At 34.5% G+C, this 21,443-nt stretch overlaps 1 protein-coding gene across 2 annotated transcripts in view; it reads left to right on the top strand.

Moving 5' to 3' along the window:
* Dpy19l1 (dpy-19 like C-mannosyltransferase 1) overlaps nucleotides 1–21,443 on the top strand; it is a 93,205-nt gene that overhangs the window by 28,076 nt on the left and 43,686 nt on the right. For both annotated transcript variants that reach the window (XM_076836174.2, XM_077107903.1), the window contains one exon: nucleotides 17,744–17,801. In XM_076836174.2, coding sequence (XP_076692289.1) covers nucleotides 17,744–17,801 — 58 coding nt within the window. The remainder of the gene's footprint in view (nucleotides 1–17,743; nucleotides 17,802–21,443) is intronic.

The following is a 21,443-nucleotide window of genomic DNA, read 5'->3' as shown; positions in this document are numbered from 1 at the left end:
ATATGAATAGTAGAATATATTACATTTAATGGCCTAGATATCAGAGGAACCTTGGTTTGATGTATATATGTGTGTACATTTGTGTGTATTGAATTAGAGTGTAAATTCTCATTTCTTACTGTAGTTTTATTGCCTGTAGACTACTGCTTAAGGTGGTGTTAGGGATCGACTGATACTTGAGCACTTGGGTCTTTCCAAATAGCTGCCTCTGATTCTTCTCACAGTGTCAAGGGCTGGGGCTTATTTTGCTCCCACTTGACTGCTTTTGACCTCTTCTAATTTTTGCACAACTCTCATGCCCTACCTTGGTCTGCAGCTCTACTTTTGCTCTTTGTGGGCTTTTTCTTAACCCTAATCTCTTTAGTCCTATTCAAAGGCATCTCTGAGGATAAAGAGGAAGAAGGAACTTAGATTCTTCTATTATAATTTCTACTTAAAATAATCAATTTAGAAGATTTCACAAAGAAATGTATGGGGATTTCTTATTATTAACAACTATTCGGTTCTGTAGCTGTGTCCTCTAATTCAATTCTACCCTGTCTACCTGGAGATAGCCTCAGATTTCACAAGTTGAGGACTAAGTCCACAAATTGTCTCTTCTGATGCCAATCATAAACCAACCCCAGCTTTTTTTTTTTAAACCGGTGTTCTGACTAATTGACTATGATTATGAGTTCTTGGGTTTGAGAATTTGCTAGAGGGACTCACAGAACTCAGAGAAATACCTACTTATATTTATTGGTTTATCCTAAAGATGTTGCAGAGGATACCATGGGTAAGGTATGAGGGAATGGGTGAGGTGATTTTGTGATCTCTCTGGGCGCACCACTTTTGAGATACCACTGTGTGTTCAGCTATCTGGAAGCTCTCTGAACCTCAGCCTTTGTCTTATGGAACCTTCATTATTACATAGGCATGATTGATAAGATCATTGGTGATTGGTGGTCAACATAACCTCAGTCCCTCTCCCCTTCTTAGAGGTTGGGGATGGGGATGAAAAGTCTCAAATCTGTAATCCTGCCCTGGTCTTTCCTGTGACCAGTTTCATCCTTCAGCTACCCAGCCACTAGTTAACTCACTGGAATATACAACAACAACAACAAAAACCTTATCACTTTGGAGATTCCAAGGATTTTACAGTATTACAGCATCCTATGCTCAAAGATCTTCCTTGCATTCCTCATCACCAGCTAAGCTTATAGTTCCTCTGCGTAACGGAGACACTTGTCAGGAAGCTGGAATTCTTTTTGCTTCCTGAGAGTACAGGTATAAATCACACTGACACCCTGATCCTGACATATATGGAGTACAATTTTAAAATACTTTTGACATTAAGTATTTTCAGTGACTTCATAATCACTATCTAGTTCTTGATTTCTTCCTTGATTAGTTTAGTCAACCTTCTGATTTTATGAGTGATATAAACCTTCATATTTTTAAAATCTGAGTTAAGAATAAAGTGAAAGACATTTAAAATGGTGGTTAGAGTTTTTTTGAGAAATTATTATATATTGAAATATGAACGTTGAAATTTGTCTAGAAGATTAGAAATTTACAGAGTAGACCAAGTGTGACATTTTTTATCCCAGAAGAATATTTGCTTTTAATTAATACAGATATAAGTTTTCAGAAGCCAAACAGCCAGTCCATTTTACCAAAAATGGAAATAGAAGAGAAAATAGAAAGTAACTACATGGTAAATGGGACCAGGCTGCCAAGCTCTGACTAGAGGAGGTGAAGTGAGATTTGTTTTGCAAATCATGGTATAATTCTTTTTTTTGAAATTCTTAGTATTTTATTATTTATTTAAAATGTCCATTGTTAATTATTTTTGGAGCTATATTTTTAATTCACAGTCACAGTTATTCATTTTATAAGATACTCTGATATTTCTAAGCCAAAGACTGACAGTTTCTGAAGGCCAATTTCTTTAGTTAGGACTTCCCCTATTGTGTCTTCGAGGGAAATTTAAATATGCCTAGGAAATGAAATTCTCTGATTAATAAGTATCAAAACCTTTTGTTTATAACTTCCAGGGGACAATATCAAACAGGCAATATTGAACTTTTTATTCTTGGTATTTTAGTTTGATTCTAGTATTATTTTGGAGTTTGGGGTTATTGCTAAAAAGGTGCATTTGGGATAAGAATAGTATTTTCTATGTTTTGCTATTAATATTTTACCCTTAGGCAATGATGTACTGTAATAAGTTTTATAGCCAGCTTTTCTGGAAAAAAATGCACATGTACATAAAGTTTATCATAACTTTAATGACATAAAAGATGCATGTAAATAATAACAGGATTTCTAAATAGATTATTTTTCTTTGTTTTTGGAAAGAGTGTACCAGAAATACTTTGATTCACTCTAATCAAAGAGGGAGTGCAATACTGGGAGACAGATATTTGTGGAATCAGAGATAGGAAACAAAGCATTCAAGCCTCATGAAAACTGAAACTGAGTATTAGAAAGCTGTCTTAACCAAGAAAGCCTAATGTGTTAGTCAGCTTTCTATTACTATAAAAAATACCTGAGATAATCAGCTTATAAAGAAAAAAAGGTTTACTTTTATTGGCACTTTTGGAGGTCTTATTGCATGGTTGAGTAGACCTCTTCTTTATGGGATTGTGGTAAATGAGGAGAATGCATGATGGATCAAGCTGCTCACCTCATGGCAGCTGGGGAGAGGGGGAAAAAAACCCACCAAAAATCAGATGGAAGAAGGGGTAGTGTTCTAATCTCTTTCAAGGGCATGACCCCAGATTTTTTTTGGCAAAAATCTCCCACTAGGCCCCACATCTTAAATGTACCACCACCTTTCAATAGCACAAAGTTGAGGACCAACCTTTAACACATTCAGGATCCAAACTATAGCACCTGCACTCTCCATATCACCTGTCTTTCTCTCTCTACCTCTTACTCCATTTGTTTACCATCTCTTACTTCTCTGATAGAGATGTAAGTAGTGGATTTGTTTTTCTAGCATGGCTTTGGTATTAAAAGGGTGTCAAAATTTTTAGCAGGTGAATATTAGTAGAAAATCAGTTTAGGATAGAATTTGGTCATGAATTAGGGAATATTCATTGAAAGAAGGTTTTGGTGTAAGGCTCCTCCCTCTGTTGGCATTGGAATTCATCCCCACTGGCTGCTGTTACTTTTAGTTGTTTTAGTCCTTCAGTCTATTTTGGTTCTTCCCCATCTGCCTAAGAATGTGTCATTCCTAAACGCCCCTTCAAAAGGATAAGTGGTGCCATCCTCCTTGCATACCTCTGTCCTTGGATGGTGATCACCTGGCAGCTCTGCCATTGGTTGCTTGCTTTGTTTTTTAACCATGAGATGGCAAAAAGGATGCACAAAACCATCAGAAAAGTACTATGGCTTACCTAAGAGAACTTTGGCTTTATCCCTTTTTGCTACATTTTCTCTTGGAGTCCCCCCCCCCCATTATACCTGCTTCCATTGCCAAGTTTCTACACCCCTTGTTAAAACTGCAGCTGAAGGACAGACACAATTTCCTTTCCCACATTTCCTATGTCAAAAGAGAAAGAATAGAATCATGGAAGCCTGGGGCTGGGGCTGTAGCTCAGTGGTAGAGTGCCTGCCTTGCGTGTTTGAGGCACTGGGTTCGATCCTCAGTACCACACAAAAATAAATAAAGATATTGTGTCCATCTACAACTAAATAAAATATTTTTTAAAAAAGAAAGAATCATGGAATCACCTGAGTTTCAGTATAATTGTTAGAATTCTTATTAGAATCTCTGAGCCTATTCCTCTATATCTATCTAGGGATGCCCACAAAATCCCCTCATTTGTTTTTAGGCTCTTAGATCTTTGATTCCATAATAGATTAAGGATCATCTAAGCAGGTCTTCTGGAGAAAACAGTGGGTTTCTGACACTTTTGGACACAGCAATGTCTATCTGTTGACCACTATTTTTCTGGTCACTGCTGCCTTCTTGGACTTGTTTTTGTTGTACTCCATAGAAAGAATACTTTTACTGAACTTTACTTTTAAATGATTGCTTCAGTTTGTGCTGAGGTATTTTTTTCTTTTTAGTTACATATAACAGTAGAATGTATTTTGCAAATTATACATATGTAGAGTGTAACTTATTCTATTTAGGATCCCATTCTTGTGTTTGTACATGATGCAGAGTTACCCTGGTTGTGTATTCAAGTATAAGGCTAGGAAAGTTATGTTCGATTAATTCTACTGTTCTTCCTATTCCCCTCCCTTCCCTTTGTTTCCCTTTGTCTAATCCAATAGATTTCTATTCGTCCTCTCCCCACCCCCGCATTGTTTTAGGTTAGCATCCACATATCAGAGAGAACATTTGGCCTTTGGTGTTTTGAGATTGGCTTATTTCACTTATGCTAAGGGTCTTTTAACAAATAGCTATATGGAATTCTTTGCTTTATGTTTGTTCATCTCTGGAGCCCATTATCTATCACTCAGTATCTTCCTTTAAAAAATTTTTAATGTGTGAATATATTACACCTGTGAAATTGTATAAAATCTTTATATGTACATTTTCAAAGATTAGTAAAATGAATTCTTGTGTGCCCATCACTCAAGAGAAATTACAAATTGTTGTAAGCTTTCATACCCATACAAGTCTTCCTTAGTGCATTCTCTTCCCTTCCCTCAGAGGAAATGACATCCTAACTTTTGGATTAATTTTTTTCCTTGCTTTTCTTGATAATTTCCCACCTTCATCTATATCTATATATCTATATCTATATCCTTCAATAATGGCATACTGTTTGGTTTTGAAAAACTGAATATCAAACACAAAAAGCTGAACTTTGAGAGGGAACTGGGCTTCCAGGGATATAGAGAAATTACTGACTCTACCTGTTGCATCCTCCTACCCCAGTTAAGGGTCACAACTAGAGGGTCATCTCACTGTTAAGAGAGCCCTAAAAAGGCTTTGGCAGTCTTATGGATCTTGTAATGGGGACAGGGGAATGGGCGAAGGATCAGGAGTGGAAAAGGATCAAGTATTAAGTCTGAAAGTGGGGAAAAGTGTCTTAAAACTTCTGCCCACTTTGTAGGAGATGTCTAAAAAGGACCTCTGTCCAAGACCTTAAATAAAGGCACCAGACCAAGATCATGACTAGCCAGAGGGGCCCAAGTCCTAGACTGTAACTCCCTCTGAGAGACTGCAGTACTCTGACTGTGCACTAAGCCTGGTGTGAGGAGGCCAGCTGTGAGAAATCACATGCAGGCATTTAACCAGTAGCTCAATTCCTCAGGACATCAGTGGGCAAGGTCCTGAGCCAATCCTGAGGTAAGTGTAAGATTCAGTTTTGGGGGCATCTAGCAGAAATTTAGAGTGGTGTGGAATGTCCAGCAGAAATATCATTGATGCAAGAGCAACTCTGTTATTAAATTCACCACCATATACTCTTCTCTGAGGAGCACATCAGCAAAAACAACTTCTGTGAGTGAAATGAGTGTCTTTAGCTGATGGGATTTGGGGCATGGGTCAGTATTTGGTCCTGGACTGTCTGTGTAATGTGGTTTGTACACATTTATCCTCTTGGCAATTTCCTTAACCATTTGTGTTAGTTTTCCATCACTGTAACAAAATACCTGAGATAAACAACTGAAAAAGAGGAAAGATTTATTTTGGCTCAGAGTTTCAGAGGTTTCAGTACATGGTCAGCTGGTTCTGTTGCTTTGGGTCTGTGATGAAGCACAACATGAGAGCAGGGAGCATGCAATGTAGCAAAACTGCTCATCTTATGGTGGCTGGCAAGCAAGGAGAGGGAAGGCTCCAGGGTCCCAGTATTCTCTTAAGATCATGCTTTCAGTGACCTGACTTCCTTCCACTAGGCTTCATATCCTAACATGTGTACCATCCCCTAACAGCACCACAAGCTGGAGAACAAGAGTTCAGCATATGGTCACTGGGGGACAATTAAGATCCAAACCATAGAACTATGCCAGTGGGATTTCCTTTGCTGCTCTCTTTTCCAGGATTCCTGTGCTGTTCCTGTTTTATTATTTTTTTTCTTGATTAGAGTACTTTTTCTAGTAGCTCTTAAGAGTGGGTAGATAAATAAGAATTTGTATATTTTGATATATTTGAAAATGTTTGTGTTTTGCCTTCCTATTTGATTATTTGATTGAATATTCATCTCTAGATTTGAGAACACTTTCCTTGAGAATTTTGAAGGTGTTCTTTATTGTTGTTTTGCTTAAGATGGTGCTATCCAGACATTAATGTTATTTAGATTTCTAAAACCTTTGTATGTGATGTTTTCTCTTTCCTTTTTCTGGAATATTATAGAATCTTCTCTTTGTTTTGAAATTTCACAACAGTATGTCTTGGTATAGATCTGCTTTCATTTATCTTAGACATTGGATTAGTTTTAGTCTTGTCAGTATGTCCTTAATTTCTGAGAAATTTTCTTGGATTGTTTTTTTAATTTATTGTTTTCTCTTTCATGAGTTAGATTATTTGACTATTTCACTTCCTATTTCCCAATTCTCTAGTTTTTACATAATTTTTTTCATTTTTAATATCTTTTACTTTGTTCTGTATTTCAGAAAATTGTATCCAGCATAACTTATTTTTTCAACACTACTATTGCATTTTCAATTCTTTGGGAATGCTTTAATTTACAAGAATTATTTATTCTATGAACATCCCTTTTTTTAAAAAAAAAAGTTGTACTTATTTTTGTTTCATGGACTAATTTCTTTTTGAGGGTATTAATGCTTTTTGTTGTTGTTGTTGTTTTGTTTTGTTTTTGTTTTTTTCCTGTCTGGGTGATATTGGCATCTCCTAATTGCTTTTTTAAATATATTTTGATCTCTATTTTTCATGTTAGGAGCCTTAGATAGCTGGCAGTGGTAGGTTTTTGTGATTAAAATTGTATGGTAGAACTTGAATTTTTATATAATTTGAATATGATGTGAGGAGAATTTAAAGTGACCACCAGTTCTTTGGTTTACCTTTTGATATAAAACAAAATATATTGTAACAAATATCTTTTAGGATTGTAACAGAATCCTAAAAGGTTAACTGAAATGGGACATTATGGAAGAATTTTTAAAAGTGATTAGGTAGGAGGGAAAAAGACATAAATGAGTTTGGAAGACACCATTTTCTATCTAAGAATGAAATAGTGTTTGCCAAGTAATTGGGAGAATATCTGCTTTCAGAAAATAATGTTTGATTGGATAAAGTGAATGAATTTATAAGTTAATGAGGGAAAAACTTAGCTCATTGTTGCCATATATAAAAGGCCCAATAAAAATAGGTTATTATCTTTCATATAAACTTTACCAGTTTTACCAATTTAGGAAAAATTTTCCAGTGGACTCCATCTTGAGGTTTTCTTTCTTCATATTCTGATCTTTACTGGGACTATTTTTTTATTGAAGAAATACATATTTAAGACATTATTTGCAAGCCTTTAGTCTAAGCTCTTTATGATCATAAACTCAATCCTATGATAACCTATGAAATAGGAAAACCATTTTATGGATGAGGAAGCTGAAGCATAGGATGTCAAGTAACTTTTCCAAGGTCACAGAACTACTCAGTTTCAGTTAGGATTTGAACACAGATAGGGGCTCCGGAGTTTGTGTTCTGCTATCTGCAGAACTGTTACTTCTGTAAGAATTAAACTGTCTACAGCTTTAGTTAATTTGTATTTAAAGACCTCAAATATGAAGAAGAAATGGTTTATGCCTATTCCAAAAAGAGGTATTTATGTTTTATTAAAAAGTTTCAGCTAAAATAATTTAATAGTGGTACTTAGAAGAATATAGGCTTTCCATTTTCCTCTCTGTAGTATTTCATTTCCTGAGGATGCTAGGATTTTGCTGTTCTTATGGCAGTACTTGTTATGTATATTATATATTTTGGTTTGATACCTAGAAGTTTATTCTTTCTAATGTTGTCATTTATTAGGATCCGATTTTTAACTTTTTTAAAAATTATCACGTGATTTTATAATATTTTTAATAGTTTCCTCATCAGTTAATTTTTCTAGAATCACTCTGTTGACTTTTTAACTAAAATGGAAAGATAACATACTGTATATGGCATTTTCTGTTTCCCTAAGTGTTCATTTTTGTGATTGCACATCTCCACCCAATTCATCATCCTCCATATATAATTGTGCCCGTAACTTCCTAGTTTTGGTTGAGTCAAATCAGTCTGTTCCTTGGAAAGTTTCTTTTCCAATAGTTTTTGAGCTAAAGTAAATGAAATTTACTATTTCATTTATTTTAGTAATTAGTAAGAATATCTGTTTTAGTGTTACCTGGAACATTTTTATGATTTTGTTCTTGTAGATATTTGTCTGACAAATATCAACAGGTCTACAAATGAGTTTATTAGACAGTTTTCTTTCTATTAATGTGCCATATAACTGGATATGATATTTCTTACAGATTGAATATTACTTTCATAATACTTGGGTCTAGAAGTGTTTTGAATTTTGAGATTTTGGAATATTTTTGGGCTTTCTTTTTGTGTGTATATTTATATAAAAAATGAGATGTCTAGGGAATGGAACTGAAATCTAAACATGAAATTCATTTGTATCTCATTATGTCACACAGCCTAAATCTGATGCAATATTTTTAATAATTTTGTGCATATAACAAAGTTTATGTACTTTGAACCATCAGACTTGCTTGCAGCATCATGTTAATACTGAAAAAGTTTCAGATTTTGGAGCATTTTGAAATTCAGTTTTTCAGAATTAATTTCATATTTACAGATACTCTATCTGTAGTACATTTAAAAAATTATTTTTCATTATTTTGTGTGTACACACATATCTTTTGGTATTATTTGACCTTTTTAATGATAAAACACAGCAATTGTCCCTTCTGTTTCCTCACCCCACTCATCCCTTTGTCTAGCAAAAACCACTTTTAAATCCGTGAAACCTCTAGAGATCTAACACGTAAACTAGTAGTAACAGTTATTTTCATTATGACTGTATGAACACCGGTCACTGCTAATAGGTCATATAGTGCAAATAATTTTTATTTAGTAACTTTAACATTTTTCCTTTTTGCCTAATATTTAGTTTTGCTTAGTTTTCTATACACTGATAATTCCTCACCAGTTCTACAATTGAACTATTAAACACTCACATTTTACTTTGCCATATGTATAAAATCCATTATTTCATTTCCCCAACATGGAGTCCCGGGGCTTTCCCTTCTGGAGCCCTTTGTCTTCTGGTTTCATCCTACGCGACTGGCCCTTCTCTAAGCTTGCTGTATTCAGTATTCTGGAAGTTTTGTTCACCACTCTCCTGAGAATTTCCTTTTTCTCTCGTCTGATTCATTGCTGCTTGGGATTTTGCATTTGGAACCCCATTTGGGACCCCATTTGGGACCCCATTTTGGCCTCTTGTTTATTTTTTCATTTTGGAGGGTCTCATTCCCAAGTAACAGTATGAATAGAGGTCATTTTAAAATACACACATGTTGCATGTTTGAACATTCTTTATTTCACTTTTATTCTTGATTACTGGTTTGTCTGGTTATGGAATTTTATTTTTCTTCCAACTTTTTTTTCTTGTTGTTACCGAGGATTGAACTCAGGGGCACTCGACCACTTTGTCACATATCCAGCCCTATTTTGTATTCCATTTAGAGACAAGGTCTCACTGAGTTGCTTAATGCCTCGCTTTTGCTGTGGCTGGCTTTGAATTCTCCATCTGTCTCAGCCCCCCAGGCTGCTGGAATTGTAGGCGTGCGTGCGCTACAGCCCTGGCTCCTCCAACTTTGGAAGACTGTTTCATTGTCTTCAGAGATTCAGTTTGGCTTTTCAAAGGTCTAATGTTCTTCTGCCATTTGTTCCTTTTGTTTGTGGCCTTGTTTTTGTCTTTGGAAGCTTTTGGGTTTATATTTTTATATTTGTTGTTGTGCAAAGTTTGTGAAGTGGATAGATAATGTTTCATCCTTTTCCTTGGATACTTTGGGCTCTCCCTGTCTGGGCATGTACATACTTCATTTTGGAGAACACTACTTCTATTATTATTTCTCTTATATGATTTTTTTCCTTTTCCAATTTTTTTTCTTTTTTTTTTTTTTTTCAAAATCCTATTGTCTGGACATTGAAATTTTTGAATTAAAATCTAATTTTCTTTGGAGTTTTCTTCTTCATTTTGTCTGTTAGGCTTTATGGTCCATTTTGTGAAAGTTCCAACTTTCCTAAAGAATCTTGGGGTTAAACATTTCTTCTGCATCCTACGTAGTCTCTGGCTCCCCCTTGAATTTGTGTTATTTTCTGTTTTTCACGTTGAAAGCTTCCCTATAGCCTGTTAATCCTTAGCTTGACATTTCTATTTTAGAATGAGGGAGCTTTTAAGGGATGGGTGGAAGGTAAGGTAGACAGGACTTCTTAACTGGCGGGCTTTATTATAGAAGATCAGACTGTAAAGTGCTTTGTGGGGGGAAACCCAGGCCCCTTTCATCTTGTAACTTCAGCAGCCTTTGTTTATGGTCAGCAGATAGACAAAGTTGAGGGGGCATTTGAGATTCTTGTTTATCTCTGTGGGGAAGTGACACTTGGATAATTAATGTCTCTCTACCCACTTATGGGACATTTACGTATGTGAGGGCCTGAGTCCAACTCCTGAGGCAGGGTCCAGAGTTCCCTCCTCTTCCTCTCCCATTTCCTCTCATGCACAGAGAGAGTTTTTTTTTTTTTTTCCCAAGAACATTCTAAAGATATTTAATATTCCTTTCGATTTCATGTCTGAAGCTCAGTATCCTTGTGGCTACTCAGATCTACCCCAGTCTCTGTTCCTCTTCATTTGAATGTTTACCATCCTCTGTCTCTATTGAGGGTTTTGAGTTTTTTTGCTTCTCAGCTTTTCTGACAAAAGCCTGTCCATCCTTTTGTGGAAATAGCTAGTCAGCAGAAGATGCCTTTTCTTCCACATATGGACCCACCAATCATAGAAAATACTGTGTTCATCTTCTAATTTTCTGTTCTTCTATTTTATTTATTTATTTATTTGGTCTTTGGAGGTTCAGAGTGGCTCCTTTTATACTAGAGAGAATCTTTTTGAAACTACTTTATTTCTAGAGGAGTTATAGTAGTTCTGAGGACCTAGAAAATTAGTCTGTATATCAAAGTCCCCTTTTAATTTTCCTTAATATTTCTCTTTACAACTAAAGTGAATAATCATTGTAACTAATTTTTCTATTCTTTTCATCATCCAACCAAAGTTACCTATGAAGTTATTCAGTCTTCTTTTTAGACTCTGTGAAAGAATATAACAGCTTTTTATTTCAATTCTTTAATCCCCTGCTATCCCTCACCTGTGAATTCTTTTATGCCTGTTTTGTTTCCATTGTTGTATTTGATTTTTTTTGTAGTTTCATAATGACTATACTTTTTTTGAATAATGTTTATTTTTTAATATTTAATTGATTTTATTGATTTTTTTCATTATCTAACTTTTTTAAAAATTCAAACTCTGTTCATATAGATGGGGTTTTTGGCTAGACGTATATTTTAAATATGCTGTGAATTACACCATCTCAAACTTTTCCAGCTGCTGTTTTTTTGAATGTTCTATTAACTTGGCCTGCTATCACATCCATGATCAAACCCATTTGGTCTAACAGTTGTATATGAATATTTAAAAGATAAGTATTTCTTTTAGTATGCATAAATTGATGAAAGTTATTGGTTGAAAATATTGGCATCTTTTCCCTAAAAACCTGTCCTGCATTATGTTTTCACCATCCTAGCAAATGACGTTTCTGTCTACACTAATGGATATTAGTCTGACCACTGGGAGATATTTGTGGCTTCCCTATCCCTACCTCTGCAATCCAAGTACTCACAAAATCTTTTTTCTTTCTTTAGAACATCTCTGGAGTCTTCTCACTTCTCTGTTTGTGTCACTGTCACTTGAAGACACTTTAGCATCATCTCACTAGGATTGCCTGTGCTTCCCCACCAGCCTTGTCCCTCACTATGCTGTTTTTCATACTAAAATCTATGGGATTCTTTTTCTTTTTTTCTTTTTTTTCACTTGAGTAACTACAATAAGGACAGGGCAGCTAGAGCACAGAGCTTGGGTAGGAGCAAGAATCATAAAAGGATTGTGGAGGAGTAGCAGGGCTAGACCCTGCAAGGCATTTTAGACATATTTTGGTGTTTGAATTTGACCCTGAGAGAAATGCGATAATAGTGAAAGGTGAGATTGATTGAATTTGTTTGCTTTTAAAGATCGTAGAAAATACACTGTGGAGGGAGCAGACCTAGAAACAGGGAGGCCACAAGGGAAGCTCTTGAGGCATCCAGGTGGAAGAGGAGGTCAGCCTGGGCTAGTATGTGGAGTAGGATGCAGAGAAGTGATAGACTCAGATATTAAACAGTAGAGTTGGGAGGAGATTTCAGGGAACCAGCTGAAGGCAGTGATATTTCCAGTAGAAGGAAAAGGAAGGATCTGAAAGCCTGAGTAGGTTGTTGTTCACAGTGGAATGAAGCCACTGGAGGGCACAAAGGAAAAAAACTGCTTGGGAGTCAAGTGGTTACATGGTTGACAGATAGAGGCTCCACTGACCACAAGGTGCTTACTGTGAATGGGATCCCATATCTGAACCAGTGTTCAAGAGCAGTAGTGACATGAGGCATGGAGTATTTGATGGCAAGGTTCTAAAACAATGAATGCTAACAGTGCTTGATTGAATGGTATTTATGTATTTGTTTACCTCTCAGATACCATTTGAATTTCTGCTATGGGCAAAGCTCAGTACTAAGTACCATGTCAACTTCAGAGAATTGGGAAGTTCACAATAATGTAAATAAAATACTTTTTTTTCTTAATGCCATTGAAGAGATAAAGGCATTAATTAATTGCTTGTAATAGGCTGGAGAGGTCCACATAAAGAACTTTATTAATGCTTCTTAATTCTCATTTTCTTTCCTTGTCTTTACTTTCTGTCTTGTCTTTGTGCACTAGTGAATTCCCACTGTTGTAGGTAGGTATATGGGAAGGTTCTCATCTGTGAGGCATGCCTGCCTGGTGTTTCGTCATCAGGCTGGAAAGGGTCAAAGCCTTCTCAAACGTGAGATTGGATATTTGATTATTCAAATAATTTGTTATTTCCAAATTATCCTTTCATTTTCTTAGTTATATAAGAAGAAAACTTAGTTATTTAGTATAGTTTTGAATTAACTATGATACCTTTTTTAACCTTTTCAGTTGTTGAATTTTGTATGTTTCATCATTCTTAATATGAATACAGCTAAAAATCTCAGTGATTAATAAAGCCCATCAAAATTTGATGATTGATTTGAATCTTTACAAATCAGTAGGGATAGGAAAGAAGAGAACCATAGAATTATTAAATTTTAATATTGGAAAGAATTTTGAAGATTTAAAAATACTTTTCTAAATCTTAAAATTTTAAAAACTGTTTGAATAAAAATATTTACATTTTAGAAAAGAAAGTATTTTTAATTTTTAATATGTCTGTATTTTATATAAGGAAATTGAGGCTCAAAAAATGAATGAGAAGTATGAATAAATGTGGTAAATGTTTAGCAAGCTTAGAAGTGTTTTAATAATTACATAACAGGAGCTTGCTTTTTTCCTGACAGTTTTGGTGGTAATATTGCAAAAGAAACTTATTTTTTTTTAACCACTAGGGAATGCTGAAATGTCAACTGATCAACTGTAATAGAAAAAGAAAAATTAAAAATTTTTAAACATTTTGATTATTTCATATTTTCTGTTTAGCAAAATGAAGTGACACAATCTTTAGGTTCAAGATAAGAGGGAATTCAATGTTAAGGATGCTATTTTTGATTTTTGGAAGTTACACCATTTCATAGTGATTATAACTCAGAGTATGCCTATAGATAAACACATTTTATTCTTCCCTGCCCCTAGATTTGTGAGTATATATGTTTATCAGAAAATCTTTCTCCCTTAGCTGAGCAAAACTGAGTCTATATTTGTGGATGTACTGGATTGGAACCTATTTTTGTAATTTGTTGAGAAGCAAGCGTTGTCACACTGGTTTAACCCTCAGTAGAATGTCCAGCCTCAGTTCCCTGTGGGCTGTGGACCTGTTGAGGAAGGGTGTAGGACTTCTAAGACAAACTGCATCTAGAGACTTAGTCAGGAAATTTGGAATTGTGACTTTTCCAATTTTTTTCTTCATTTTTTTGTGGTTTAAGTTTTTTTTTTTTTTAAGAGAGAGAGAGAGAGAGGAGAGAGAGAAATTTTAATATTTTATTTTTTAGTTTTCAGCAGACACAACATCTTTGTTTGTATGTGGTGTTGAGGATTGAACCTGGGCCGCACGCATGCCAGGCGAGCGCGCTACCGCTTGAGCCACATCCCCAGCCCAAGTTGTTTTTGACTATAGTCAGAGAATGAGGTGTCTTTGTAGATGAATACTCCAGGGACATTAAAACAAACAAACAAACAAACATATTCCCAGTATAGTAAAAAATCAGTCAATCAATCTATTTATCTATACACAGAATTAAACTTATTGATTATCTATTTCAAATCCTTTGTTTCCTTAATTAACATAACCTGGCAAATATTATTACAGTAGTCTACTATGATCAGATTTTTATCATATTTTCCTCTGTATTTCTAGAAGTTTTAACTTTAGATGCTTGCCCACTATATTGCTTGTTCATAAAGTTTTTATTTAAGGAAATACAATTAAACTTAATAAGTGGAGAGAGATATACTGGGCAACCAATGGAAAGAATTACCATCATTATAATGAACATCCTTTCTAAATTATATGTAAATTTAATGTCATTCTGGCCAGAAACTCAAAAAGTTTTATTGTTGTTGTTGTTGTTTGTTTTATTTTTCTGAAAAAGGGAACTGATTAAGATATTAATATAAAAGTAAGTTGGTGAGAACACACGGGCACTTAACCACTGAGCCACATCCCCAGCCCTATTTATGTTTTTTTTTGAGACAGGGTCTCCCTAAGTTGCTTAGCCTCAATAAGTTGCTGAGGTAGGCTTTGAACTTGTGATCCTCCTCTCTCAAGACTCCCAAGTCACTGGAATTACAGATGTGTCTCCATGCCTGGCCCTAAAAGTATTTTTTAAAAATATAAGAGTAGTTGGGGTGGGGAGATTCCTTTATTAATGTGTTTAAATTACCATAATGCTGTAGTAATAAAAATAGAGACACAAAAAATACAGAATAAGTCAATTGACTATAAAACAGATTTTATCTAGCATTATAAGACATTCACATATGATAAAGTCCATATTTCATTTCTCTGGGAATAGGCATAATTGGGTATAATTGGGTATTTTTAAAGAGAACAAAAGTAGGGTTCTTCAGATAATAAATGAAATTGAAATAATACTTAAGAATTTTTAGGAGGCTATATTTTTGAGATGGTGAAAACCTTCACAGATGAAGTAGGCAATAGAGATGAAATAAAGGAAAATACTGACATGTTAACTATATGAAATTTAAAATTTTCTTTCTAAAATAATACATCATAAATTATACTAAAATGTTTCATCACCTGTACGACAGCCAGAGATTTGATAACTCTAATCTTTAAATAGGAAGCAGACAATCTATTATAAAAATAAACAAGGTTGTGAACAGGCAGTTCAGAAAAGAAAAAAATCAAAACAAAATGGAGATGCTCCATTCTAGTAGGCAGGGAAGTAAAAAATCAAAATACAGTGAGAAAAAAGTTGTTACCTATTCTGAAGAGCAGATTTAAAAGAGTCTAAATGTATTGGGTACTATGAAGGTGATACAGAAATGGACGCCAGCATGCTCTGTGGTAAGTGGAGACTGGCATAGTGTCCTGGCCTGAACTACTTATATCTCTTTAATGTGTCCTTATTTTATGATGTATCATTCAGCCACTTTTTGTTCAATATCCTCCATTTGTTTGCCCCTTTATAACTTGTGCCAGTCCAGACTGATAACTGGTAGAAAACTGTTACACAGTTCTCCAATTAGGGACCCTATAAAGTCTTGAGCCTCAGTTGCTCCCTTAAAGATTCAGCAACCCCTTTGCTTTCCCTAGTTACTTTTCTCCTTAAAGGCAAGTGGTATTTCTGTTCTCCTCTGTCTTTAAATCTTTAATGCTGCCACCTTTCCCTTTAGGAGCAGATAGCTGCACCTCCAGATCCATAAGGGAAAATGGAAACTCCACATACTACCTGCCACTAAACATGCAGTGTTCTTCCTCTTCCTTTTCTAAGGCCAGCTGGCCCCCTGTGTTGGGGATCCCAGCCCTGTCTATCTGCCTGAGGAGAAAAGGAAGATGCCCTTCACTTTTCCTCATATGTCCCCTGATAGTACATATAGTGGCCTACAATACTCACGCCCTCAGGTTTTTTGTTACCTTTCTGACCTCTGTGTGTTGTACAGGTACTTGTAGATGGACAGAAAGAAAGAAAGACATTGTAGAATAATGAAAAAGCAACATGAGCTGAATTGAATAAGAACACCTCTAGAGTAAAGATGAAAGAAATGATGGAGAAAACCTAAAAGCAACCCACTCTTCTCCCCAGGCTTGGAGGAAAGTAGGGAGCATTTTACTCTTACTTAAACAAATGTTTTAGTCAACTTTTTCATTGCTGTGACCAAAAGAACTGACAAGAACAATTTTGAGGAGGACAAGTTTATTTGGGGCTCATGGTTTCAGAGGTCTCAGTCCATAGATGGCCGACTCCATTTCTCTGGGCCTAAGATGAGGCAGAACATCAAGGCAGAGGGTGTGGTGGAGCCAAGCAGCTCAGGGCATGACAATCAGGAAGCAGAGCAAGAACTCTTGCTTAGGCTGACCAGGGACAAAATAAACAGCCCAAAGGTACACCACAGGGGGACCCTCCCCATCTCCAACTACACCCTACCTGCCTGTAGTTAACACCCAGATAATACTATCAGTGGGTTAATTCACTAATTGTATTAAGATTCTCATGACCCAATCATTTCCCCTCTAAAGTTTCTTGCATTATCTTTCACAGGGCTTTTGAGAGACAATTCATATTTAACTATAACACCAAATCAAGATTTAGTTTTTAGAGCTGACAGACTTTACCATTGTAGTTTCTTAGCAAATTATAAACCTGAAGGTTGTACTTTGATATTTGTATTTAATTTCACTTTTCTATAAATAAGTGAGAAATAAAACTTTTATCTGGAAACTAGTGCTTCCTAGGTATGTTCTTTTCAAAACTAATTTGGGGATGGCGGTTTGGGAGGAAGTGAATGAAGTCTTCAGTGTGCTGACATGCTTTGTGGATTTCTAAGAGCAGGCTGACTAGACAGTGTGGTGGTTTCCAACTTTATGACTGTTTCAGAGTTCTTCACTTTCCGCTCTTCCCTTTCTCTAATATATGTCATGTATCCTAAGGAAAATAGTTTGAGAAATGTTGTAGGACATAGATAAATATGTGGTGCTGGGGGAAAAAAAGAAGAAAAATCCAACTGAAGATGCACAGTAGCATGACTATTGATCATTTTCTATTCCTTTTCAGGTTATTTGCTTTTCTGACTGTACACATTTTGAAGATAGCAAATGAGATTTTTAAAAATGAAATGTATTTTGACAAATACTTTGGAGAAATAAATTATTTTGTAAATTAGCATAAGTAAAATCTAGTGTGACTGAAAGAGTTGTAGTTCTGAAAGATTGTCATGTTATATTATTTTAAGGTTTTATTAGGTTGCACTGGATTTCTGATATTTGAGTTGTGCTTTCTTATCCTCTTTTCCAGTGGAAGTCGATTGGGAGGCCTGGTTACAGTGTTATGCTTCTTTTTCAATCATGGAGAGGTAGGTGGTCAGAAAATGCTTTCAGAATTAACCTTGGAAATACAGCTTTCTTCCTTTAATTTCTTTAAATTTAATCTGTAGTAGCATTCTTTAAATGTTTGATCTTATCATTTTGACCCAAAATTTAAGTGGTAATATTTTATTTTAAGTTAACTTTTCATGACCCTTATATCTTTTACATGATATTATTATTACTGGTTTGAGAAAATAGTGGATCTATAGCAATTCTTTTTAAAATGATAAAAGCTCATATTTAAGGAACAATATACTTTTAATTGTCCTTTAAGGAATTTTTATTATACCTACACATTTGCAAATGTCTGTGGGCTTTCTGAATAAAATAGCATTGTGAAGTACAAAGATTCTGGATTAGGTTGCCTGGGTTCAGATCCTGACTATTATTTAGTAGCTGTGCTAGCTGAGCAAGTCATTTCATTTCTCTGTGCCTTTATTTCCTTTTGGCAATTGGCATAATGATATTCTAGTTTTATAGGAGGATTTTTACAAAAAGTAAATGAATTCACTTGTGTAAAATGCCAAAAGCAATGTTTGGAACATAACTGCTATGTAATTGTTAACTTGAAGTGTTATTTTTACTTCTTATTACTATTACGAAAAGTTTAGTTCAAATTAAATTTTAATATAAATTCAAAGTGACAGTGACTTCTTTCCTTTAATCATATTTGTAAACAACTTTCTACTAAATATATCTCTGTTCAGAAAGGTCAGCTTGCTTTTTGTCAAGTGACTTCATCTTTTCTTAGTTTATACACTGTCTTCAATATTTGAATGTGTGCATATTAAAAAGCTCTTAAGAATAAGTAATCATGCAAAGTTAATGTACTTTACTAATGGTAGTCCACTAATATGCACTTAATTCCCTGGAATCACAGAAGTATAAAGCTGGAGTGGCCTTGTAGATGAGAAGATGCTTGACAAATGATTGCTGTGTAACATAAGTTATTTAGTGTAGTGTGAGTTTTGAGGAAAGAAAAGAAAAGAATAATTTGACTTTTCCTTACTGGATGGTGTTCATTGTGATAGTATGGACTATGAAACATTTTGAAGCAAAGATTCTTTAAAAATGACTAAGAAATGGGATATAATGGCTTAATAATAGAAGAAAGAAGCATTGTATATTAACAACAAGATGCTGGAGGAAAGGGATTATTTAACGTTTTTGAGCCAAGATGCAGTTAGAAAGACCACTGTTCATAAGCACAAAGCTTCATTGTGTTACCCTCCATGTCTAACTTTGGATTGTTAATTCCTTATCTTATGTTTTTCTTATAATTTTGATGCTCGTGTAGCAAGAACATCATTTCTTACAAAATCTTTTCAGTTTTTAACAATGGAATTCAAACTACTTAGCTGAGTTTTCAGACTGATAGATTTTCTTTTTGCTACTTTTTCAGCTAACTTGGGTTTATTTTAACATGCTTAGACATCACTTTTTTAAGAAAAGATAAATATGATTAGAATTAGAATTGTAGTCTTATTGAAATAACCAAATAAACAATTGCATTTAGATGTAATGTAGCTTTAAAAGTGACTTTTTTGTGTGTGGAATATCGTCTATTTAAAAAGTGATAGTGTAAACTACAGTTTTGGGGAAAAGTGTTACTGAGTGCTCAAGTAATTGAAAACATAATTTTGAATATATTTTGGCTTTCAGATTATGAGATTTTCAGACCTTTTTTTCTGATTTTTTAAAAATGTTGCCTAAAGTATGCAATTTTTATATGAATGGAAGTATTTACTCTGGTAATGCCTATTCATGTATCTAGTGAGCTTTCTTCACTAAAATTGCTATTGGTTAATGACTAGTATCTTACTATTATAGAAGAAATGTTTTAATCACTTGACTGAATTGCTTATGTGTCCCCCAAATAGTTGTAAATTGTTACTTGCTTTTTAGTTCTATTCCATTATTTAGTTTGTCCTGTACTGGATATATGATATAGTTAAAATTTTTTTTTCCCTCAGAGAGAAATTTTTGCCTTAACAAAGTAGGAAATATATAGCACAAATATATTAATCAAATTATTTAAAACAAAACCTTCAAATATGAAAAGTGAAAATAAAGGGGCTATAAGTTGCCCAAATTAATGATCAATCATATTGAGGTTATGTATTCCATAATCAATTATATAGATGTTTTTATTGTCAGGCTTCTTATGTTACTTATATAATATTTGGAAAAAAATTCTCAAAATACTTTGAACAATCTTGATGACCCTTATGTAATATTCTTTTGTAATAAATAGAAAATAATATGCCATTGTGCATTAAAATGAAAGCACTAAAAGATAAGTGATTAGCTCATGTTTGCTAAGTAGGGAGATGATTCTTTTAAAATTTTATTTTTAATTTTTATTTATTTTAATTGATGAATTATTGAGTGTATTTTTGGAGTATAGTCAAACTGTACTCCAAAGAGTCAAAACTAATAACTATACTCCTTACCTTATCAATATTTTTATCAGAATGTTAAAAAGCTATTTTTATAGCAATTTTAAATTATACAATGCATAAACTGTGGTCACTGTGTAATACAATAGATCACTAAAACTTTTTCTTTTAATCTAGCTGGAACTTGGTGCTCTTTGGTTAATTTTCTCTGCTTTCCCATCCCTCTCTTTTCCCCTTGTTTCCAGCCCATTAACTTACCATTTTGTTCTTTGTTTCAATCAGTTTGATGTTTTTGGATTCCATATATATGTGAGATCATGTGGTATTTATCTTCACTTTCATTTACAGGTTTTCACATTTTGCCACATTTGCTTTCTCTCTTATACACACCCCTGCACACAAAAAATTTTCTGATCCATTGGAAAATGAGTTGCAGACATGATGACATCTTACCCCCAATACCTCAGTATCTATTGCCTGAAAGCAAGGCAAGTCCTATATAATCACAGTTTATCTTTATCATCATACTCAGGAAGTTCAATACTGAAAATTATGCAATAATAACTTATTATAGTCCATATTTATATTTCCACAGTTTTTCCAGTAAGTTATGTTTTGGATATAGAATCGGATTAAGATCATACATTGCATTTGGTATCTGCATTTGGTTATCTAGAACAGTTTATCTGAAACAGTTCCCCTGCCCTTTTCTTTTCCTTGGCATTGATGTTTTTGGGGAGTCCAGGTCTATTATTTTGTAGAAACCCCACAAATTAGATTCGTCTTATTATTTCATCACTAATAGATTTAGATTAGATATTTTTGTGAACAACATGACGTAGATGAGGTTGTGTCTTTTTCATTGTTGTGCATGTGGAGGCATGTAAGACCAGTTTGTCTCATTATTGAGTTTACTTGGTCATATGGTTAAGGTGGTGACTGTCAAGATGTATCTATTCTAAGAATGCTTCTTTTCCTTCTACATTGATTAAGAGGTTGTGGGTTGATACTTTGAGCCACTGAATATCCTGTTCCCTTATCACATTTGACCACAAGGTTATACTATCCATTGATGATCCTTTCCTGAGTTAGTCCTTGCATTGACCGTTGCTAAGAGTAATTTTTAATTCTTTCTTTCTTTCTTTCTTCCTTCCTTCCTACTGGGAATTGAACTTAGTGGTTCCCACATGCTAGGAAAGTGCTTACTACCAAGCCATATTCCTAGCACTA

This window comes from Callospermophilus lateralis, chromosome 1, assembly GCF_048772815.1.
Source record: "Callospermophilus lateralis isolate mCalLat2 chromosome 1, mCalLat2.hap1, whole genome shotgun sequence".
Lineage (NCBI taxonomy): Eukaryota > Metazoa > Chordata > Mammalia > Rodentia > Sciuridae > Callospermophilus > Callospermophilus lateralis.
The sequence above is the reverse complement of the archived record's forward strand: the minus strand, read 5'-3'. Positions and strand labels throughout refer to the sequence as shown.